Source organism: Chenopodium quinoa, unplaced genomic scaffold (genome assembly GCF_001683475.1).
Source record: "Chenopodium quinoa cultivar QQ74 unplaced genomic scaffold, ASM168347v1, whole genome shotgun sequence".
Lineage (NCBI taxonomy): Eukaryota > Viridiplantae > Streptophyta > Magnoliopsida > Caryophyllales > Amaranthaceae > Chenopodium > Chenopodium quinoa.
In genome coordinates, this window is record NW_018743574.1 from 4,706,916 (window position 1) to 4,728,541 (window position 21,626).

Consider the following 21,626-nt stretch of genomic DNA (forward strand, 5'->3'; position numbering starts at 1 on the left):
CCTATAGACATTCATTAAAGGAATGGATGCCTAATAGCCTAGTTTATCATTGTGATGGACTTCATTTTCGCATCACATCCAGATTGTACGGATATATTGCAACGAAACCATGTAATCATATAGTACAAATGGGGAAAGAAATTGTTCGTAGAAAAATATACAACACTACTTTCGAGTGAACATATACAAAATTTCAACTACAGTTGGTACCATCAAGAAGTGTGATATACTTCTTGCTTGCTTTGTCTAACTCGATAATAAACTTGAACTTACAATGTTAACACTACACACGAAAGCACCTATGATCTAAACACATTTAGAAATCTTAAGCAAGTGCTTTAAGTTTTAATTACTGAGGCTTATTTCTAAAATTGGTAGAAGGGCAACAACAAATTCCAAGGATCTGTATTCAAGGTTACAAGCAGCTTAAAATGTTATAACTTAGAGATCTGAGGGGAAGAGGATTCTAAAAGACCGATTTCAGCCAAAATAAAAGGGCCACTATAACAAAAGTGCAGAACAAATTATCAAAGAAAATCATTCTCAAATCAGAATTAATCTTTTGCGCCATTTAAAGTTAAAAGAAACAAGGAATGCTCCACCCTTTCTTCACGACAACCCAAAGTCCATGCAAAGTATCCCTCTGGAAACAAGGCGCCATGAGATTGCTTCTCAAGAGAAAATGCACCAGCGACCAGAGTCCTCAATTTGACAGCTTTGGCAGTCTTTGTTAATGACTCCGTCTTGATCTCAACGGTTGACGTAAAGACTGGAATAACATTTGTATACAGCTTCTTGCTAGTAAGCAGATTCATGAACCCCAAGAGCAGCACGACCAGATGGATCAAGGTTTTTCGACCATGCAGCATCCCACTCCACTGCTTTAGCAGTACTGCAGGCAACACTTGGACCACCTGGAACAGTTTGTCTAGCAGCATTCTGCTCAAACAGAACCATTAAAAGACATTTAAAATGATCATATATATACATATATAATTATAACAGAGACCAGGGCTAAACATGGATGAGAACACGGGAAAATAGAAGTGAGGAGTCAATCAACACTAGATAGTAATTACATTACAAACGTGCCCATATCCACGATTAAGAGAAGGCCAAAAGAGGTTAATTATCCTTACCTTGGGAAATAATTTTTCAAAAATCGCCCTGTAATAATACCCTTCTTTAGTTGTTGGAGTATTTTCAGGGTAAATAAAATTCGCATTTGCCAACGTTGAATCTGTAACCTGAAAAGGTATGTTGTCAAAGTTTATTATTAACAAGTGAGATATCGAATAGAGTGGGCAGAGGCCCAAATTGATGAAATTGAAGGCTTTAATCACCATAATCAAGACTCATACATGTTTGCTAGCATGATCTTTCAAGCCATCAATCCAACTGTATCCCACTCCATCACTGAACTGTTCCTTCTGCCGGTACAATATGTGCTAAAGCCAAAATTGCAAGAATATAATCATCAGTCTCTTTGGTGCCTCATAAATCAGTAAGATCACAAAATTATCAAGAAAAGACCCCTATAAAAATCTTGGAAGTTGGAACGAATGTCCTACCACCCATTGACTCTAAAGGTACAATAAATATAGCCAAAGTAGCAACACACCTTGGGCAGGTACGGTTTCTTTTCATCATCAAAAGCATTCCTTAAAATCCACTTCTCAATCCTCCCTTGATCACGTTTTATCTGCAAATTTTGTTAACATATATGAAAATGCATACTAAATTCCATCCTTACGGATTTTCATCAATCATATCACAATGAAACCTTTTATTCCTAAATATCCATACAGTACAAGGTTTCATTGTGCAATATATGTTAAAAAGCACATGCATTGCTCTTATAATTGGTTCATACAGGAAGATTTAAGCCAGATAAAAGTATAAAACAGTCAGTGGGGAATTTTTTTTTTTTTTTACTAAAGCAATATGTATGAAGTAAGAGCAAATAGTTTCAACACTATTATCCATTTCCTCTTCCTATAAACCACCCCCAAAAGTTAGAAAGGGAAAATAACAAATATGCAACAGGTGCATCAACAGTGAGCAATTCATTATCAATCTCAAGGAAGCTTACTTGAGCAGTAGTAAACTAGTAGTAAAGTATATTGGCAACAGAAATTGACATTAGTTGATGTTTCCATAGAACATTAAAAAATATGTATAAGGAATTTTCAGTTACCATTTTCCACTCTGGATCAATACTCATTGCAACATTAATAAATTCTTTATCCAGAAAGGGAACACGTGCTTCAACACCCCAGGCTGATGTTGACTTATTGGCCCTCAGGCAATCATACAGATGGAGAGCTTTAATCTGAACAATACAAACACCAGATCAAAGACACAATCAAAATATTGTAATGAAAAGAAAATATACACAGCCAAGGAATACCTTTCTGCATGTTTCCTCATGGAGTTCCTTCTTGTTAGGTGCCTTGTGGAAGTACAAGTAACCACCAAAAATTTCATCAGATCCTTCACCAGAGAGAACCATCTTTACTCCAAGGGATTTGATTTTGCGAGACATCAAAAACATAGGGGTGCTGGCTCTGATAGTTGTAACGTCATAGGTTTCTATATGATATATAACCTCTTCAAGTGCATCTATGCCTTCCTAAATTTGAGAAGGAAAACTTTAGTTGTCTAGTGTATATAGAGTGAAACTTGAGTTAATCTTATATCTAAATCAGGTGAATTCGTAAAAAGAAAGTACCTGAACAGTGAAAGTAAGCTCATGATGACGAGTTTTAAGATAATCAGCAACCTCTCTTGCAGCTGCGAGATCCGGAGAACCCTGAGTAGCAAAAGATGAGTCTAGTTCCAAGATTTCAGACTGACTAAAGCAAAGATCAGCTTTATTTACACATCTGGTCTACGCATAGACACAGTCGTGCATATCCAAATTTAAAATGCAATGCTACCAAATGTCACTACTTCAATATTTTAATATCCCCATAATAAAATTGGATTTAAATCAATTTATCTAAAAAAACCTAGGTACATATAGTAATATAGGAGCATAACGTCATAGATACGTGAAATATTGTTACCAGTCAACTTTCTTCTTTCCGATCCAGAAGAACAAGTTTTATGAGAACCAATTATCTGGATTCCCCCATGGAAGCCAATTTCACCAGACCCAAGATGAATAGTTATGCAATTTATGCTACATTGCTACGATACAAGTGATTGTAACAAGCACTACTGAAAGAGATGAACTGTTGATATCTGAACTCTGAAATACAAAGGCATATCTACCTTCAAACCAATGCAAAAGGAATGCAACTGTGAACCCCATTGGTATGCTCCTTCCATTTCTTCCAAGTGACGTGATGCTACAGCAGCAACAAGAGATGAATCTAGTCCACCCGACAGAAGTACACCAAATGGGACATCTGTCATTAATCTCTTAAGAACAGACTGTATAAAATTATAAGAGGAGGTTAGCAAATCAGAACGTAAATTTATTACAAGATCTAAGTAAATCACAAACCAGACAGGAAAAAGAAATCTAACAAATACAACAGTTATAATTTTGCATTCTGCAACAAGAGAAAAGATTTCTTCTCTTTTAAATATGAAAAAAAAAAAAAAAAAAAAAAAAAAAACGAAGTCAGGAGCAAGGAAAAAAAGGCTGTGTAGTAAAGTGAGGGACAAAGGAAAAACGTCGAGATATTAAGTACTGATAGATAGAGAAAGTTGATTATTATTTATAATATACCTTTTCAAAAGCTTCACGTAAAACTATTGGATCATATGGAGCTGAAGGTATCTGTTCTGAGAACCATGGTGGGTTGTACCACCTTCTTAACTCGCCTGCAACGCGTTAAATGAAACAGTATTAAATTCGTTAATCCTTAATCTTTAAATTTGAATCACATCTTAGCCAAGATAGTCTACGAACTAGATAATAGCATACCCTGTTTGCTTGAATATATATGTCCTGGGGGAAAAGAGATAAATCGCTCACAATCATCACTTAAGGCCTTCATCTCAGAAGCAAACCAAATGGACCCTGCAAAGAAAACATTTTTATTGTAAATAAACTCATGACTGTGAAAGATAAAAGTATCTGTAGCTACTGCTACATTTTTGTAATTGGGAGAGAGGAGGGAGGACAAAAGAACACAAAGGTCAACCCAAAAGAGTCGTAATAGTCAATATTCTTGAGAGGAAAAGCAATTATAGGATAGCATGCCCATAATGTATATGAATGACAGCTAGTATCACACAATTAAAACATCATAACAAAGTGGAGGTTAAAGCTTTAAATTTAAAGACATCAAAGCAATCAGCAAAGCATCATAAGATTGCATCACCACCATAATGAATCAATGAAACATATACTATAATTTGGCGTACCATCAGGACCCCAACCCATGTACAGTGGGGTAATTCCAATACCATCACGAGCAGCAATGAAGCTTTTATCGCGTGTATCAAGAAGTACAAAGGAGAACATCCCATCGAGCATATCCACAAACTCTTCCCCATATTCTTCATACTGCCAAAGAAAAAAAGAAAAAAAAGAAAAAAAAAAGGAGCTCACATTCAAGGATCCAATGTCCCATAACCAAGTATTTTCAAATTAAATTTGGTGAGTGTTAGGATGGTAAACAACAAGAAAGAGTACATAACATTAAGGTACTTACAAGGTGAGCAATTACTTCACAATCACTACCAGTGCGAAACTGATGTGACTTCAGCTTCAGCTCCTCTCGTAACTGTTTGTGGTTGTATATCTCTCCATTGACCTGACAATGATAAATACTCTATGTATCATATAAAGGCTGAGTTAATTATGCTTAAGTGTGTAATTTGAATCTAATAGTTGATAATCCATGCATCCTGATGCTGGATTTCAGAAAACTAACAACAAAGGAGATATATATGCTTGGGTGCATACTTTGCATCTAACAATAAATAATATATACAAGCTACAACATATTACAGATTGAAGATGAAGATGATGAAACAGAAATATTGTTCCTTAGTAATAAACTTCACATCATTCCAAAAAGGCAATGATATGTGAAATAATCACTGATACACATTTCTATATTAATTTATTTATAAATAAAAAAAAAAATCAGATGGAAAGTTAAATTACTGTGACAACAATGGTCTTGTCCTCGTTATAAAGAGGCTGATCTCCCGAAGTGGGATCAACAATAGCTAACCGCTGATGAGCAAGGTAACAATTCTCAAAGCAGTGTATGCCACTCCAGTCAGGGCCTCTGTGACGTAACCTATCATTAACAGAAGACTAACAATCAGGCAAATTTATACACTGATTATAGTGTCCTTGTCACACAAAGAAAGACATGATGAATAGGTAAACAAGTTCATGATATACTATGTACTAACAACAAACTTTCTTGAGTAAACCATCGCATCTCACACAAAATAGGGATAAAACAGAACAGGCATTGGTGTGAAAAAACAGATACGGGCAGAAGTACTATTCCCTCCCTTAGACAACCTCATTTCAACTAAAACTCTTGTCCCACTTAAAAGCCCCATTTCTCAATTTAGGTGGAATTCATCATCCACTAATATCTGTTTTTAATCATTTTGAATCAACAAAGCCCTCTAACCCCTGCATATTTGATCATGTGTAGCATGTAGATTTTAAGAGCTGGAAACATGATCATTCAAGTAATTCTAGCATAGGTTGATTGATTTGAGGGGTATGGTATCAATTTCCCGACCAAAGATAATTTTGTCGGCTCACTTATTACCCTCTCCAACCCACCAGTGACAAATTGTGTTACTTTCCTCAATCTCCCTTCTCTATAACTCATTTGAATGAATTGAATCCATTATATTCTATTGCAATAACAAACGATGTATAAAAGTAATGGTTATCATTACCCTTTCCCTCCTTCAGTGGATTCCATTCCATCCTTCTTCCTTTAACCATACCAAACACACCCTAGAGGTGTATTTCAATCAACAAACTGAACTTATCTTATCTGAACTATCTGAAATAAGCTAAAAAGAATCAAAACCAGCCGCAGACACTCTCAATCAGTCTCACGAGTGAAGTTTTTATAATTCAACGAATCAAGATTCTCATAGTCATTTTCATTGACATGACTTCTATCTCACCTCATCAACTTCACTGCCAAACACTTCTTCCTTATCCGACTTCTCACAATTCGGAATAGAGATATGCCAATTTAAAACAATCCAATCTCACCCATAATTCATGATTCATGAACATCCTAATTCTTAATAATCTCCCAGAAACAATTTAACAAAATGTCACATACATTCAACATTATTACCACGTAAAAAATAACAAAATCATCCTTAGTGCATTACATTGCAATTATAAATCCATTAAAAATAAAAAAGGTCATATAATTAATAAAAAACTAATTGTCTATTACTGGCAACATTATTAACAGAAAATGCCTAATTTCATATCATCAAACCAATAAATTCCCAATCACAATAAACAAATTATTCTCTAAAAAAAACGGTGAAAATAACAATGCAATACCTCCGAGAAAGTTCGATGATTCTAGACCTCTTAATGTGAGAAGTATCGAGACAACCGAAGACGGCAAGTATGCCACACATGATGATGATGATGATGGCGGCTTCTTTCTCTCACTTACTTTCTCTCTCTAACTTTCTCTCTCTTATTACTCTGTTATTTAATTTATTACCAAGTCAGAAAAAATGAAGGTACTCTGATGCTAAAATGGTGCAGGATATATAACCCTGCCAATCGGAGCCGTTGATGATTACTGGAATCACAAAGATTCTATTTTTTTTTATTTTTTCATTTCATTTTTTTATTTTTGGTCTAAAACTAGGGTTTTGCCTTTTTGGCAACTCTAATTTTTTTTGTGGGACCTTTTTTCGTTAAAATAAGGCAATTGGGATGAGGAGAGGGTTTAGATTCTGTCTCCACTCTCAAGTGTGAAATTGTCTTTTAGTGAGCGGCTCAGCGCCCCTTAACCTTGACCATTGCTAGTGGTTATAGCTTTATGGAAAATATTACCTAGTCACTCTAGTTTATCGGGGTGTTTGGTAGGAGGGAGGAGGGATAGGTAAGGAAACCTGTCCTCAAATACTTTTACTACCTTTTTTTTTTAGTTGACATGTGTTTCTTTAGGAAATTTTTTTTATTGATACGTTTTCTTTTGGGGTAATTTATTTATTTTGGATTTACAAGCTACTCCACTTGTTTTTTCATTTTCTATCACTCTCTCTCCACTCCTTAATATATGTCCCTAAATCAAACACGTCAACTAAATAGAAACGGAGGAAATATATTGAAAGATTTGAACTTTAAATTTCTTTAAGATATGAGATAATAAGTCTTATCAAGTGAGTCAAGCCTTACTTGTTTCGAGAAATCTTTTCTTACACATAATCTGTTTTATTTTCAAACAAATGCATCGTACCAATGGTTGTATTGGTTGAGATTGTAAGTTGTAGACATTTAGATAGTTTGTTTAATACGCCAAATTATGCATGAGTTTCTTGTTAATTTTGTTTCATGTATGGTTTAAATAAGTTATCTATCTATTTATTAATATTTGATGTAAATAAAGTGAGTTTGCAAATAGGTGAATTATATTGAGTAATAGAGATTTTAGAAAATCAATGGACTTTAATTACTAAAAAGCATTCTCGAGTTGGTAAAATTTTAACATAGTCTTAATAAATCATTGGTGATATCTATTCGTTTACGAGATCAGGCTCAAGCCTGTGCTGGTTTCATCTCATTTTAGCTTTTTGTGTTTGGTTGTTTAGAAAATATAAATAAAAAAATGTACTCATTAATAGAAAGAGAGTTATCAAAGTGAGTCAAATCGAACCAATTTTGAATGATCACTCAACTTACCTTATATTAGATTAGCTTTATATTTCTTGGATGGATGATTATTGACCCTATCGAGCCAAAACTTCTGACAGGTCATCGAATTCAGGTTATTAGGCTAGATACTTTGGGAGTTGGGGGGGTAAGGGAATCATCACATCAAGGTTGGGAGATACAAACCTTACCACTAGATCAAGTTTTGCTCGGTAAATGGGTTGTCATAATGATTCAAGTTGAATTTCGTGATAACTGTATTTACAAATCACGAGTCCACAATGCACTCAACTTTTGTATATCGCATTGAGGCATTAGTAAAATCACATTTGGTCTCATCGAATAACATATTGATCTGGTTGATACCACAAATGAAGAATTTTTAGATAGACCCAAAACTATTTAGAAATGAATAATCGTCTTCTTTATTACGATAAGATCATGTTTAATTTTGTAACAATTCATTCTTTCATTTCATCATATCATAAGAGAAACTAAAACTTCATAAATCCAAGATAAACAAAAAATAAAAGTCAAATAACATACTTATAATTAGGCAAAAGCTAACGTACGCCTAAGAGCGTTGGATAAGATGACTAAAAGTTGAAAGATTAAATGAAAATGAACATTAATTACAACAATCTACATGTAATTTTGTCATGCTTTTCTAAATTAATACTGTGTAATAAATGTCATTTGTATTGGTGACACTTTCGAAAAGTGGAATGATCTTTTCCTCATTCAAAGATTAAGACCTCCAAAAACATGTTATTTCAAATCTAGAGTGCCTTTACTTTACTCAAGGTCTCTAACTATAGAAGGCAAAAGCGTACATCGGCACCCAATCGCATCAATTCTAAATTTCCAGGACTTGGCGCGGGTGGCCCTCAGATGGATTCCACCAAAGAAAACACCTCCAACACGTCAACCGCTAGAGAAGAGAGAGAAAGCTCTGAGAAAAAAATATGGATTTTCTCTGCTTTGCTCACTCTCCAATATGGTTCTCAGCCTTTGATCTCCAAGCGCTTTACCGGGTTTCTCTCTCCTCCTTTGAATTTTTATTTATAATTTTGTTAGTGGTATTTGTTTTGATTACATACTGTCTTTTATCTAGGAATTATATGCCATAGTAGATGGTAATTGGAATTTGGGGCTGAATTCTTAATTTGGAATTTTATTTTGTGTCACATTTTAGAATTAGTTGATGGGTAATTTTACAGTTTTTTAAAAATTGTTTGTATGATTTTACCTGCTGATATAATGTTGGTTCAATTAGAACATACTTGGTTGAATTATCCATTGGAGAATATATATAAACATATGAAAAGTACTGGGTCGGCAGGCTCTTTGTTGAATGTCAGACAATGTTCTTCCTCAATCCAATTATACTGTCCTATCTGGTTCAACGTACCATACTACCATGAATTTTAAAGGCAAAGTTGGCTTCGAAACCCTAAACTAGAGCTTGGGTGCACCCCCATCAAATACCGATTGGGGTGCAACGCATGCCATTAATGGGCATTTTTTGGCATTCACAGTGAGACATATATGGTAATTAATGTAAATTTTAAATGTGTTATATAGCTACTTGAAATAACCCACATGATTTTGAATTGTGCAATCTATGTTAGGAAAATAATTCAAATGTGAGTTGAGACTGTTGAAAAAGGAGAGAAAGATTCACTAACATATAAGATTGGCAGGGTTCTCCACTTATCAGTTAGCCACTTATTTGTTCAAGGATGGAACTTGGTTGAGCTTGTATGTGGTCAGACTTTCCTACTATGTGGGCTTGTGCTCGGCAGTGAATTTTATCTATAGCCCATACTAAACCTTAACATTGATAGGGATAAAATTTAGCCGCTAGGCTAACTCATCTTGACTAATTTTCATGTAGGGTAATGGATGGCACCATTACTACATAATTGGGGTGCTGTCTTATATTGTACTTTTGTCAGTGTGATATAGGTCAATTTAGCTCATATACATGATGCTCTTAAATCAAATCTATGTAAGTTTGGTGCAAAATGTGCTTTTACTTGCATGTTTCAAATAAGGAGGAAAAAACTTTGAAGTTGGGGGTGGTTGGGACTGATTTAGTGTTAACGACAGAGTTAAACATAAGCCTATAGATAATATTACGGCCTGGCATTTTGTCAAATAGCACCAAACCTTAATTTTCATTTTTCGTTTATTTATATAAAATTATCATAGACCATAGAAGTTTAACTAATCAAAACTCAAAAGACTAAATTGGTTCATCATGTTCCCAAATTCATACTTGAGGTTCAAAAGCTAAATGAACAAAACAAGGTCTTCTGTCAAAAAAAAAAAGGGGGGGGGGGGGGCTTAACTTATACAATCTCATCAGTTTATAGTTTATGAGTTTTAGTAATTGTCATGTATCGATGTCTATGTTTGGTTTGGTCATTTTCCCACATATTTTTCAAAAATTCTAGCCAAAACAGCAAATCCCAAATTTTGATGGAAACATCGCATCCCATTTCCAAGTCAGACTCTGTATCATGTCATGACCATAGCACTTGGTGCTGTTTAGTATGCAATTTAAATTATGCAGCTAACAAAGTTCTGTCTAAACACTCTACAAAGCTATCGTTGTTTCACCAGTCTCCATAATTTTTCTTCACTTGTATCAACTTGTTGAATGTTGGTTTTTCTTGTAGGCGAGATGTAATCGTGACTTCATCAGTTTTGGCATGTGAAGTTGCAAAGGTGATCCAATTACTGTATTTTTAGCTTTCCACCATGACATTGTATTATTTTATGATCCTGAATTCTTTTTATCCTTCAGGTTATATGTGCTTTCACGGTCCTCATATTCAATGGTAGCTTGAATAAATTATGCAAAGATTGGTCTTTACTCAGGGCATTGACCTTTTCTGGACTCCCAGCTGCGATCTATGCACTGCAGAATAGTTTACTTCAGATTTCTTACAAAAATCTTGACTCCCTTACATTTTCAATGCTAAACCAGACAAAATTATTTTTCACAGCCTTCTTTGGGTATATGATATTAAGGTAAGATTTCAGTAAGCAATGTTAGTGCCTATCTTATTTCTGATTTTTTCGAGTCAAAAAAGGGTACAATGGGTACTTTGTGGCTTGTAGTTGGAGTGGTGGTAATTTATGGGGCAGCTTACTTTTCAAGCTAAAGGATTTTGGTTATATTGGACTATTAGAGTGGTCTAGTTGTGTGTTTTTGCCATTTCTGGTATGCCCACAACACCCTCACTTGTTCTTTGAGTCCTTCAATCATTTGTGGAGTCCCTTAGATGTTTGATTTCCATTGCTTGGGAGCAATGGGGTGTTGATCCAAGGGTTTGATCCTTGGACTTTGCTATTGTAAGGGCATTTGATTCTTTTTGGTCAATTTTGAACTTCTTAATGTCACTTTGTTTGGTGTAAGAAAATCAGGCACAAGTACTCTTATTACACAAAAGGTTCTTTGTAACAAAGGCTTAGATTTTGTTGAGATAGATAGAATAATACTACCTCTTAAAATTATATATTGCAGTCCTTGTGTCGTGGACCTTTGATTATTTTGGATAGCTCAAATTCCTGATTGCAATCATTTACAGGCAAAAACAATCAATTCAACAAATTGGAGCTCTATTCCTTTTGATCTTTGCTGCTGTACTTTTAAGCATTGGTGAAGGCACAAGCAAAGCTTCTAAAAGCGGGAATCCCGAAGAAGTGCTATTTTACGGAATTGTTCCTGTCTTGATAGCCTCTGTGCTTTCAGGTCTAGCTTCTTCTTTGTGTCAATGGGCTTCTCAGGTATCTTTAGCTTCTCTGTCACTCAGGTATCTTGAACTTCTTTTTGATCTTGATTTATATTTGTTTAATCTTTTCAGGTCAAGAAACACTCCTCATATTTGATGACCATAGAGATGTCAATTTTCGGAAGCCTGTGCCTGTTGGCCAGCTTGTCCCAGTCCCCTGATGGATATGCTATGAGAAAGCATGGCTTCTTTTACGGATGGACTCCTTTAACTCTGGTATCTTCTTTTGTCCTCGGCTACTTAATGTATTATCAGTTACGCTTCTTCTTTGCCTAGGAATTACATTCTGAAATCGTAGCAATAAGTAAAATGATAGTTCAATTCACCAACGTTATCTATTTTTAGAACATTGGCCCTGAATCTTCACTAAATCCAAAATAACACTTCCCATCTCTTAAGATGTACTTGATTGAAGTCCATCAAATTATTATGTTTACAATGTTGGGATGGATGTAACCACATGTTGATGTTTAGATGAAAAGGTTCCGCCTTCTGTATTCACCTGTTATACTTTAATTTACGTCCCCCCTCATTTACCTGTTTCCTGCTGGCCAGGGCTTGGGCTGAGCAGACTTGGCCATTCCCTGTTGGCCATTACATTCTCTTTTTCTTATCACAAGTAAGGCTAGCCAGCCAGGATATGAATCCTGGTGCGCTGCATAAGGTGGCCTTGATGTTGTGTGAGCTAAGAGTTCAATGGCAAAATTATTATTATTATTAATTTGTTTTAGTGCAAAGCTCAATGGCACAGTATCATTATGAACATGAACATTTGTGACATGAAATTTTACTCTTTTTATTCTTTCAGGTCCCTGTAGTAGCAAATGCCCTGGGTGGAATTCTTGTTGGGCTTGTCACAACTTATGCTGGTGGTGTCAGGAAGGCAAGTTTGCTTAGATTGAAGAAAACTTATTTTTAATCAGTATTTTTTTTTTTATTATTTTTTTAAATAATAATGTATTGTCATTTACATGATAGTAAATATTATTGTGTTTGTGAAGTTACTGAGACCCATTGGAGCAAAAATTTGATGGGTAATTGGGAAGACTTTTGTTTAGCTTTAGGCTCTAAATTACCACCTTCCCATAGGCTTGTAAATGGAAAGAATACCTTCATCGGCTTCATGTGAACCATTTTGAAGTTTGTTTTTAGTAAGATTTGCATATTAAAAAACTTAAAAATATAATGAATAAGGAGAACGTTATTTTGTTGGGTCGGAACGAGTTTATTTGCATATAGACCGCACTATTTTTCACTATTCCAGCTTTATATTAGCTTCCTGGTTTTATGTCAACTGGTCCTCGTTGCCTAATTTGTATCAGACTCTTGCCACTGAAAAGATTTAACATCTCACTTCATTTTATGTTTTTGCAGGGTTTTGTCATTGTTTCTGCGCTTCTTGTGACAGCCTTGCTGCAATTCATTTTTGATGGTATACCACCTTCACCATACTGCCTTGTGGCTCTTCCCCTAGTGATTACAAGCATCTCAATGTATCAAAAGTACCCTTACCGTGCCAAAAAGAAGGAAGCTTAGACCTAAATCGTTCTAAGTTGGGGAGGATCATTTTTTATTTTTCTTGCCTCAACTGTATGTCTTGTATGGTGATCTGTTCAGATTATAATTCCTCTGGCAGACACGTGATGTCAATGCTGTAGGCAAAAAACTAATATGCAAGCATTCTGTTTCTTTTTCTCTATTCATTAGAATTTGTATTAAAGTCTGTCGGACATGCCTAAACCGTTATATGATGAATATTCATTCACTAGAATGTATAGCTGAATGTCTTTTACCTGACATCCGAATGACTTTTTTTTGGATATCCAGGCTTCATTTGGTTGTCAGAACTGGAAATTGTAACTAATCTATATGACTGAATGAAGTATGTCTGTGTTTCAAGTCTTCACTCTAACAATTTACTCTGTATATGGGGACTATTGAGGAGAGGTAAGAAAGTCAGGCCAAGCTTACCAAGTTACCAAAGGAGTGCTAGCCTAAAGCGTAATCAAGTAATTATCATAAAGTTTTTGTTCACTTTCTTTAAATAAAGTCGTGGATCTTGTGGTATAGGGTATATAATATATACATTTACTCTTTTAGGGAAATTGATTTTGACACACCCTTAATTGATTTTAGCACATCCCTGTGTGAGAAGAGAAAAAAAAATTGTGCTCTCACATAGAGGTACGTCAAAATCAATTTTGGTGTGCCAAAATCATTTCCCCTCTTTTAGGTGGGGTTTGGTATGGGGTAATTACAAAAGAGAAAGGGAATAAATAAGGATTTATTCTTTTGTTGTTGTTTGTAATGACATTTAATCACTCTCCCTTAGTGCGAAAACCAATACGATTAATTAATTACAAGATTGTCATTAGACAAATATCAAATGCAAAATTTGGACGGCCTCTATAACAAATATGAATTGAATCATATGAAACCCCAATTCAAAATTTCAATCAAATAGTTTGGGCTTGTTTGACATTGTTTTTTGTTTTCAGTTTTCCGTTTTCTGTTTTTTTGAAAACTAAAAACCAAAAACAAGAAACAAGAAAAAGATGTTTCCATTTTTTGGTTGTCAGTTTTCAAAATTATGATAATTTTAATAAATTTGACTAATTTTTTATTCATTACATGATATATATCATATGATTTAAAAAAAACAAAAAACCAAAAAACAAAAACTACAATGATGCCAAACGAACCCTTTGGAATTTCCAATTGATAATTAATTACTCCGTATTATTTCCTTTTTCTTCTAAAGATTTTTTTTTTTAAAAAAAAAAAAAGAATAAATAAATAAATGAAAATTGAAACTCTCCCAAATTCCCAATTTCTCCTGACTAGACTCATTTTTCTGGGGTTTAAGCTGGGTTTTTGGCAGCTTCATCTGCAACTCTCTCTAAAATCAACTCTCGTCACAAAAACATCGAAGAAGAAGAAGCAGCAGCAATGGCGGGAAGATTAGGAAGACGAGTAGTACACTTCGCCAACCTCCCAATCAAGCTCCTTATGCCTTCTTCCTTCACCAACATCACCGAAATCTCTCTCAAAACAATCCCTTCTGCTTCCAAGGTATTTTCACAAATTAATCTTCATCTTCATTTTCCTCTTAATTTCTTCCCAATTTTATCGATTTTAATTTGATCAATTTCAATTTTTGCAGATCGAAATCAAGAGGGTTTTGGAATCATTGTATGGATTCGAAGTCGAAAAAGTTCAAACCCTAAATATGGAAGGAAAGAAGAAGCAAAGAGGTGGTATTCTTCTTGCTAAACCCGATTACAAGAAAGCATTCGTAACCCTAAAAACCCCTTTATCAATTTCGCCTGATCTTTTCCCTATTAAGGTGATTGAGGATGATAAAAAGGAATTGAATAAACAGTCTAAGACTAGCATTGTTGAGGCTGAGGGTCAGAAGAGGTCTCATTGGCTTGAAGGCGATGGAAACCGACCCGATAAGGCCACTCCACGATACCGCCGTGGTGTTGGGGGATTTGCTCCTCCACGCCCTCGTCGTACTGCTGGTGGTGCTCCTGAGACGGCGAAATTCCCGTGGACTAGTATGAAGAGGACCCCTGCTGCTTCTAGGTAGATGCTTTACTTTTGGTATTTTGTTGCTCATTAGTTTTAAGCATGAGGAACTTGATAAGGTTGTTGTTTATCATGATATTATCTATTAGAGTTATTTGAGATTTTTTTTGCTGCTGTTTTAGTGGTAATGCTGCCATTGATGTTTTGGATTACTGGGATCGTGGCGACTTATATTGGTTGTTGAAAAAGTGCCGAATTGTTGGTGTTCAGTAATAATGTTCTCACAGCTATGTGATTCTCTTTGACAATCTGTTCTCAAATCTCAATTGTTGATGCTATCTATGTTATGAATCAGTAATAGTATGTACATAGTTATGACATAGTTTGTAAGTGTCGAATCCCATTTAAGTGTGCTAGTTGTACGTGTGAGATTATCCTCATTGGATAGAAGGTAAGAAGCTTACCACCTTCTACTCTTAGGGAGTTACATACTTAATTCTCCCTTTATCTTGCAATTTATCAAATGGTTTTGGGGTAGAAGCTTACTTGGGCATATAGTGGGTTCACTCTCCTCTTTCTTCATGGTCTGATGGGCTATCCAAACAACAACAACAACAAAGCCTTAGTCCCAAAATGATTTGGGGTTGGCTAATATGAATGGTCATAAGGAACCGTTCGGTATAGAAAAAGGGACTAATATCCAAACCCATTTTCATATTTTAGAAAAATTTAGTAGTAAGCTTAATCTGTAAAAGGCAATGAGTGTTGTGAATTTCTTTATATTTTAAAGGAAAAAAAAACCCCAATCTCGTCATTGACATGGAGTTGAGATGTTTATTGTGAAACCTATCTCTGAAACTAATGTAATAGGCATGCTAGACATTACGCTATTGTTCACCATTTTTATATATATATTTTTTTAAAAAAAATTTGTATTCAAGATATCTTGAGTGCTCCATTATCTGCTTGGTACTAAAATCTTGTGCTCAACTTCTTCATTGTCTTATTGTTTTGGTTCACTTACAAGATCATACATAAATTGTACTTTCCCTTCTTGGAGATAAAATACTTTTGTAGTATGACAGCATGGGCTGGGCTGTAACGGATGTGGAGAAGACTTTTTGGTGATTACTATGATGACGAGAACATAATTTTTCTAGTGACATTTTTTATCTCCTGACTTCACGTAGATAATTGCTCAGTGAATGGATTGTCTTCTCCCAGTATTAGGTGTGCTTCTCTCTTGGTTGGATATTTGTTGATCTCCAATATCTTCCATGGCCTTTTCTGTAAAAAAAGATAGATTCTTTATTTTCTTCCATCGAAAAATCCAGCCTGAGTTGCTCCGTTGCTTGTTGATTTGCTTTATATATTCTTGTTGGAGCTCAGAGTAGTCTCTCTGCAGTTCTGACATCCTATCTTTTACTATCTCAAGCTCAGTTCTAAGAGTCGTCATCTCTTTCTTTGTAGTTGACCAGCTTTCATCATTTTCACGATCATTGCCATCAGTTGTTTGTTCCTTGCTTTGCATAGCCGCCCTCATCTTCACTTGCTCTGAGAACAGAACCTGTTGAAGATTTGGATAGAAATTTAATTATGTTTGAGATTCTTCGTGGCTATTGTCTTGAGCTTCCTATATCTTTATATAGTTTTTAAATTAAAAATATGTATGGAGCACTAGATTTTAAAATTTTCCTCATACAATTGCCAAGGCATTGAAATTGGAAGCTGTTGCTTCTTTTCCCTCCTTTTGGAAGCTTGAATTGAATGACTGATGGAACATAGAGCTTGTGCTCATGTTTATCTGATTTTCATTCTATATTGCAAGGCTTTGTTTTATGCAAAGACTTAAGTGGATTCCCCCCCCCCCTCTTCTCTCTCTCTCTCTCTCTGCCTATGACTTGTGATGTGTGAAAGATAGGATTAGCTGCTTCTAAAGCTGAAGGTAGTACCTGTATAACAGTTTTCAAGGGCAGTCGATCATTCTGTGCCACATGCATGCAAGCATCAAGTGACAGCCTCTGACAATTCATTATCCTGCACAGCCTTCTACGCTCTTGCTCCATTAGTGAAGGGTGGCTCTGATCCAGTGAATTTATAAGTAGACTGTATAAATTGCTTCTCATTGAAGTTGGCATAGAAGCTGGGCTGGAATGCTTACCTTTAGATAGGTGTCAATTGATCTATATAGACCGTCATGACATAGTCTAGTATTTGCTGGCAATGCTTCTGCCAGAACTTGGAACTTCGAGATAGTGAGATTGGGGTCTGTTGCAATTTCAGCTAAATAGTTGTCTAGAAGCTTACTGACTTCTAGTTCTTCAGTCCTCTGCTGCTGCTGCTGTTGCTGTTGTTGCTGTTCGTGCATCAGAAAGTATTCCACTATTCGCTGCACAGTGTCTGTGTTGTGTATTGTCTTTTCCTCTGGTGAACTGTGCCGAACACTGGTATGGTTAGTTTAATGTAAATTGTTGAACCACCAAATTACTTCTCCATATAACCTAGTTTGGCAATATTATGACTTATAATCTTAAGTCTGTGTTATTGACGAAAATAAGATTTCTTAGATCAAATCATAAACTCATAATTCAATCTGACAATTGAGTATTTTTGGCTTTTCAAGTCATAATATGGCCATATGGGCATTTCAAGTCTTAATTCTATCAATTATGATTTGAGCTATGACTTGACATCTAAGAGTAATCAAGGTGCCTAAATGAAGATTAAACTAGGTGAGTTTTTTGCTAAGTGTCTAAGATCTTAAGTTATTCCCAATAGATTAAAATTTTCTAATCTTGAGAGAAGGTGATTCTAAGATAAAGTATAACCTTGAACTTACTTTATCAGCTTCCCTCGATCTTTGTTATGATATCTTGGAATTAGGAGGTCTTGGACATCGGCATCTTGCAAGACTGACCCTACTCTCTTTTCAAGCTCTGAGATTAAAGCTGGTGTTGCAGAGTATATCATAGCCATATTTAGCATCCATAACAGGAACTTACAGGAAACAGCTTCTTTCTGAGGTGGCAGTATGCTGATGATGCTTTCTATAATCATCTTTTGCTCCTTATTTTGGCTGATGTCACCTTCTTGGTTCATCCCACTTATAATACTGAAATGCCGCTCACTTTTTGCATAACAATGCCGTCCTTTCCCTTCTACATTCCCATCCATGCTTGGCAACCATTTTTCTGCATAATGCTTGATACATGAACCTATGATATCTGGTTTAGTACCTTTGGATTTCAATGCTGCTATTATTCTGCCAAAGTGGTCAATCCGCAAGGTTGTTATGTCATCAAACCACCAAGCCTCATCATCAACTAACTCATTCTTGTCTTGAAAAGCTTTCCACGAAATTGAATCACAACATCTTCTTACAATCTGGAGGTTCTCTGCCCAGGGAGATAGTTTCTCACAAGCTTTGAGAACTATAACTGAGTCTCTCCATGAAGCTAGTACTATAAATGTCAGAAAAGCTTCTGTTTTGGATATTAGATTTCCATCTTCAAATTCCTCTGTCATTTCTAGATATTCTGATGCACATCTCAAAGGGGCTACATTGTTGGGGCCTAGATCTATGGGAAGGCCATAACAGAATTTCGCTACTTCTTCAAAAGCTGCCGGTCCTCCTGGAAAGTTGTCAAGTTTGATGTTGTGCTCTAAACTTGAACTTGTGGGCTGAAATGCTACCCGGCTTATGTAACCACTCTTTGTAAGTAGTGCATACTGTATCAATATAAAACTGTTAAGGTAAGTGATAAATTGATATCAAAACCAGAGGTGGATTAGGAGATTATGTATATCTAATGGAACCTCTGGGATTGGGAAAGTGCTGCTATTTTTCTTGATTGAAAATCTAATCTGAACATACACCATTGTTTAACCTTTTCTACCCTGCTCCCTAGCATCCCTAATCTAAGTGTCATACCAAATCACAGTTGTACCCTTAATTTGTGGACCCTTTGTGGAGATGTATAGTATTACTGGCTGAGATCCCCCCCTCCCCCCTCCTTTTCCCCAAAGATACCCAAAATGTAGAAGGTTTAATACTCTCAGCTTTATACGACGTTGCCAACAATTTTATAGGTGCACTCCTAAAGCTCAAATTGGGAATTGGAGATAATTATACGGAGCATTTAATTATGGATATAAGAAAATTTTGGGATTTAATAGCTTTTGTGAATCATTTTTTTTTTGGTTAGTATAAATTTTTTTGGTTTCTTTAAACAACATTCAATATGTTTAGTTTACCTTATGCATGTGAAAGGTGTTTTCTTCGATTTGAATTGATAGATCAGTCTGGATATCAGAAGTCACGAACCTGCATATAACAAAAAAGAAAAAAGCACTTGTTGGAGGGAGTCAATGCAATAGAAAAACAATGGTATGTAGAAGAAAATTGGGGGGTGGGGGTGTGTGTGGTGCTCTGTGAAATGTGAGAAAAAATGCTCTTGTAGCCATTGTTGGAATTCACCAGCTGCTACAAGTTACGTAAACAAATTATTGTCTTTACCATGAATTACCGTTCTTCTCAAATGTGTAATCTACATTGTTGATTCTGGTGGGAAGTATGATTTGATCTGCGTTATTGCTGTCACTCTCCTGGCTTTTTGCTTCAACTGCAGGTACTGGGCTCTTCATGGTTACCTTTTCACAGTGAAGGTTTATAACTATGAGGAATTTTTTTTGCTGGTCTTATTGAACGAAATTCAGGGGTGGGATAGGGCTGTAGTAAATGTATGATTGATGAGTTTGTGGTTTTTTGATGAGAAGACAACTTGAGGGTAGTTGAATGACTTGTATCTGTCACAGATATCGGATCACGATCAGACAGTGACAGAAAACTTGAAATATTCTTTGGGTTGAGGTATAGTCAGTATTGGCTTTGAGGTTATACAACAATCAACTTGATACTTACAACTCAGATTGTTGCTTAGAACATCTGTTGCTGCACACCACACAATTTACAGTTCCAACAGAAGATTATGCTGTGGTTCAAAAGTCACATAGAAGCTGCATTAATATTAGAGAATGTTGCATGGGGTTGTTGGTCGACAATAGGATAATGCTGTCTCTACTAAATTTGCTTTCAAAGGTTCAACTTTCATTTTTGTCATAAACTTTGCGTTTATTGATTAATATGGTCCATAGTGACTCATACAGTCATACATTGCCTGATTGAGCAAAAAACCAGCTTAGACTTTTGGTAAGATGGATTGTTGTTCTTTTTGAGTTTGGTGTCTTCAGAGACGCCAGAAGAAGTTTTCTAACGTTATTGGTATAGGGCCATTTCTAATGCCGTGAATGTAACTTAAATGAAGCATGGTATTGAGCCGAGTGTTTTTTGCAGGTTATGGTTACCAGTTGGGGTAGATTGTAATTATATTAGGGCTTAGGGGGCATGTAGGAGATTACTGCTGTATAGTTTTGGTTAATTTTACTGCGCATAAGTAGGTAGATGTCTTGAAGGTGTGTGCATGTGCAAGAACGCATATAATAAGGAGCTGCTTTTGCATTCCCTTTGTGTAGATATCACTGGATCTGATTTTCCTTTTTTTTTTATTATTATTTTTAAATTTAAATTTTTTTATTTTATTATTTTTACAACAGCAGAAAACAAAAGAACAAAGAAGGAACTTAAAAAACATTTAGGCTTGTTTAATCTAATGTCTAATTATAATGCAATAGTATGCTAATTGCCAAGTACTCTGCTATGATTGTGTGCGTGGTTGCATTGCTTAGGACGTTCCTTCTTAAATACTCCTAACTTGTAATCTTACAATTATTCATAAGCTAATTAAGTAATTATGTTACTTCACATCAAGATCTTGTACCAAATGATATATGCATTCCTAATTGATTATTACAATTATTCATAAGCTAATTTTGTTACTTCGTATTTAAGATTTTGTACCAAATGATCCATATAATTTCCGAACTGTTCCAAGTTTCTCTTGTTTGAGCTGCTTTCGTCATGTTAGAGAAGCTTTTTCCCAAGTTGACGCTTAACTTTCTTAACTGATCAAAATGGAATAGTTGATTTAACTTCAATGATCTCGCATTCTATCATATGACTTATAATGATAAGTTATGATCTCTATTAGCCTCAACAAAGATTTGGCATTGCTCCCGAATACTTAGTATGACTTTAAAATAAAGAGGAATCACAACCTAAAGCAAGGTGAAAAGACTTGTACAAGTGTATCAATTCGTTCTTCATTTTAAAGATGACAATGAACTATGTAATCATACACTTGATGTATAATAACAGGATAGGAGAGAGTGGGGGATAGCTCAAGTGGTTAGAGCTTCCCTCCCTATTCTAGGAGATCTTGGGATCGATTTTCACCCCCGCCCTTGTGGCTCTTTAAACACCCAAAAAAATAATAACAGGATACTTACATAAATCTTTATACTTGGGGTGACATTATTAAATT

At 35.4% G+C, this 21,626-nt stretch overlaps 4 protein-coding genes across 4 annotated transcripts; 2 read left to right on the plus strand and 2 right to left on the minus strand.

Moving 5' to 3' along the window:
• Positions 1–141: 141 nt before the first annotated feature.
• On the minus strand, positions 142–6,606 carry LOC110682208 (asparagine synthetase [glutamine-hydrolyzing] 2). The gene is made up of 14 exons (XM_021858478.1): positions 6,527–6,606; positions 5,129–5,267; positions 4,671–4,772; positions 4,381–4,522; positions 3,938–4,033; positions 3,740–3,834; positions 3,277–3,438; positions 2,732–2,812; positions 2,411–2,632; positions 2,198–2,332; positions 1,622–1,702; positions 1,362–1,448; positions 1,140–1,247; positions 142–939 (listed from the first exon to the last, which is right to left on the minus strand). Exons 1-14 carry the CDS (start codon positions 6,604–6,606, stop codon positions 799–801), a joined length of 1,671 nt encoding a protein of 556 aa, XP_021714170.1. The 3' UTR covers positions 142–798.
• Positions 6,607–8,643: 2,037 nt separating this feature from the next.
• LOC110682209 (CMP-sialic acid transporter 5-like) lies at positions 8,644–13,561 on the plus strand. The gene is made up of 7 exons (XM_021858479.1): positions 8,644–8,886; positions 10,537–10,585; positions 10,665–10,891; positions 11,452–11,650; positions 11,728–11,871; positions 12,464–12,538; positions 13,030–13,561. The coding sequence occupies exons 1-7, from the start codon at positions 8,744–8,746 to the stop codon at positions 13,189–13,191; spliced, it is 999 nt and encodes a 332-aa protein (XP_021714171.1). The 5' UTR covers positions 8,644–8,743; the 3' UTR covers positions 13,192–13,561.
• An 894-nt stretch (positions 13,562–14,455) lies between these two features.
• Positions 14,456–15,491, plus strand: LOC110682211. The gene is made up of 2 exons (XM_021858481.1): positions 14,456–14,727; positions 14,819–15,491. The coding sequence occupies exons 1-2, from the start codon at positions 14,605–14,607 to the stop codon at positions 15,245–15,247; spliced, it is 552 nt and encodes a 183-aa protein (XP_021714173.1). The 5' UTR covers positions 14,456–14,604; the 3' UTR covers positions 15,248–15,491.
• A 59-nt stretch (positions 15,492–15,550) lies between these two features.
• On the minus strand, positions 15,551–21,034 carry LOC110682210 (BTB/POZ domain-containing protein DOT3-like). Its single transcript, XM_021858480.1, has 6 exons — positions 19,703–21,034; positions 19,441–19,510; positions 18,026–18,915; positions 17,348–17,618; positions 17,139–17,267; positions 15,551–16,753 (listed from the first exon to the last, which is right to left on the minus strand). The coding sequence occupies exons 1-6, from the start codon at positions 19,828–19,830 to the stop codon at positions 16,385–16,387; spliced, it is 1,857 nt and encodes a 618-aa protein (XP_021714172.1). The 5' UTR covers positions 19,831–21,034; the 3' UTR covers positions 15,551–16,384.
• Positions 21,035–21,626: the final 592 nt, after the last annotated feature.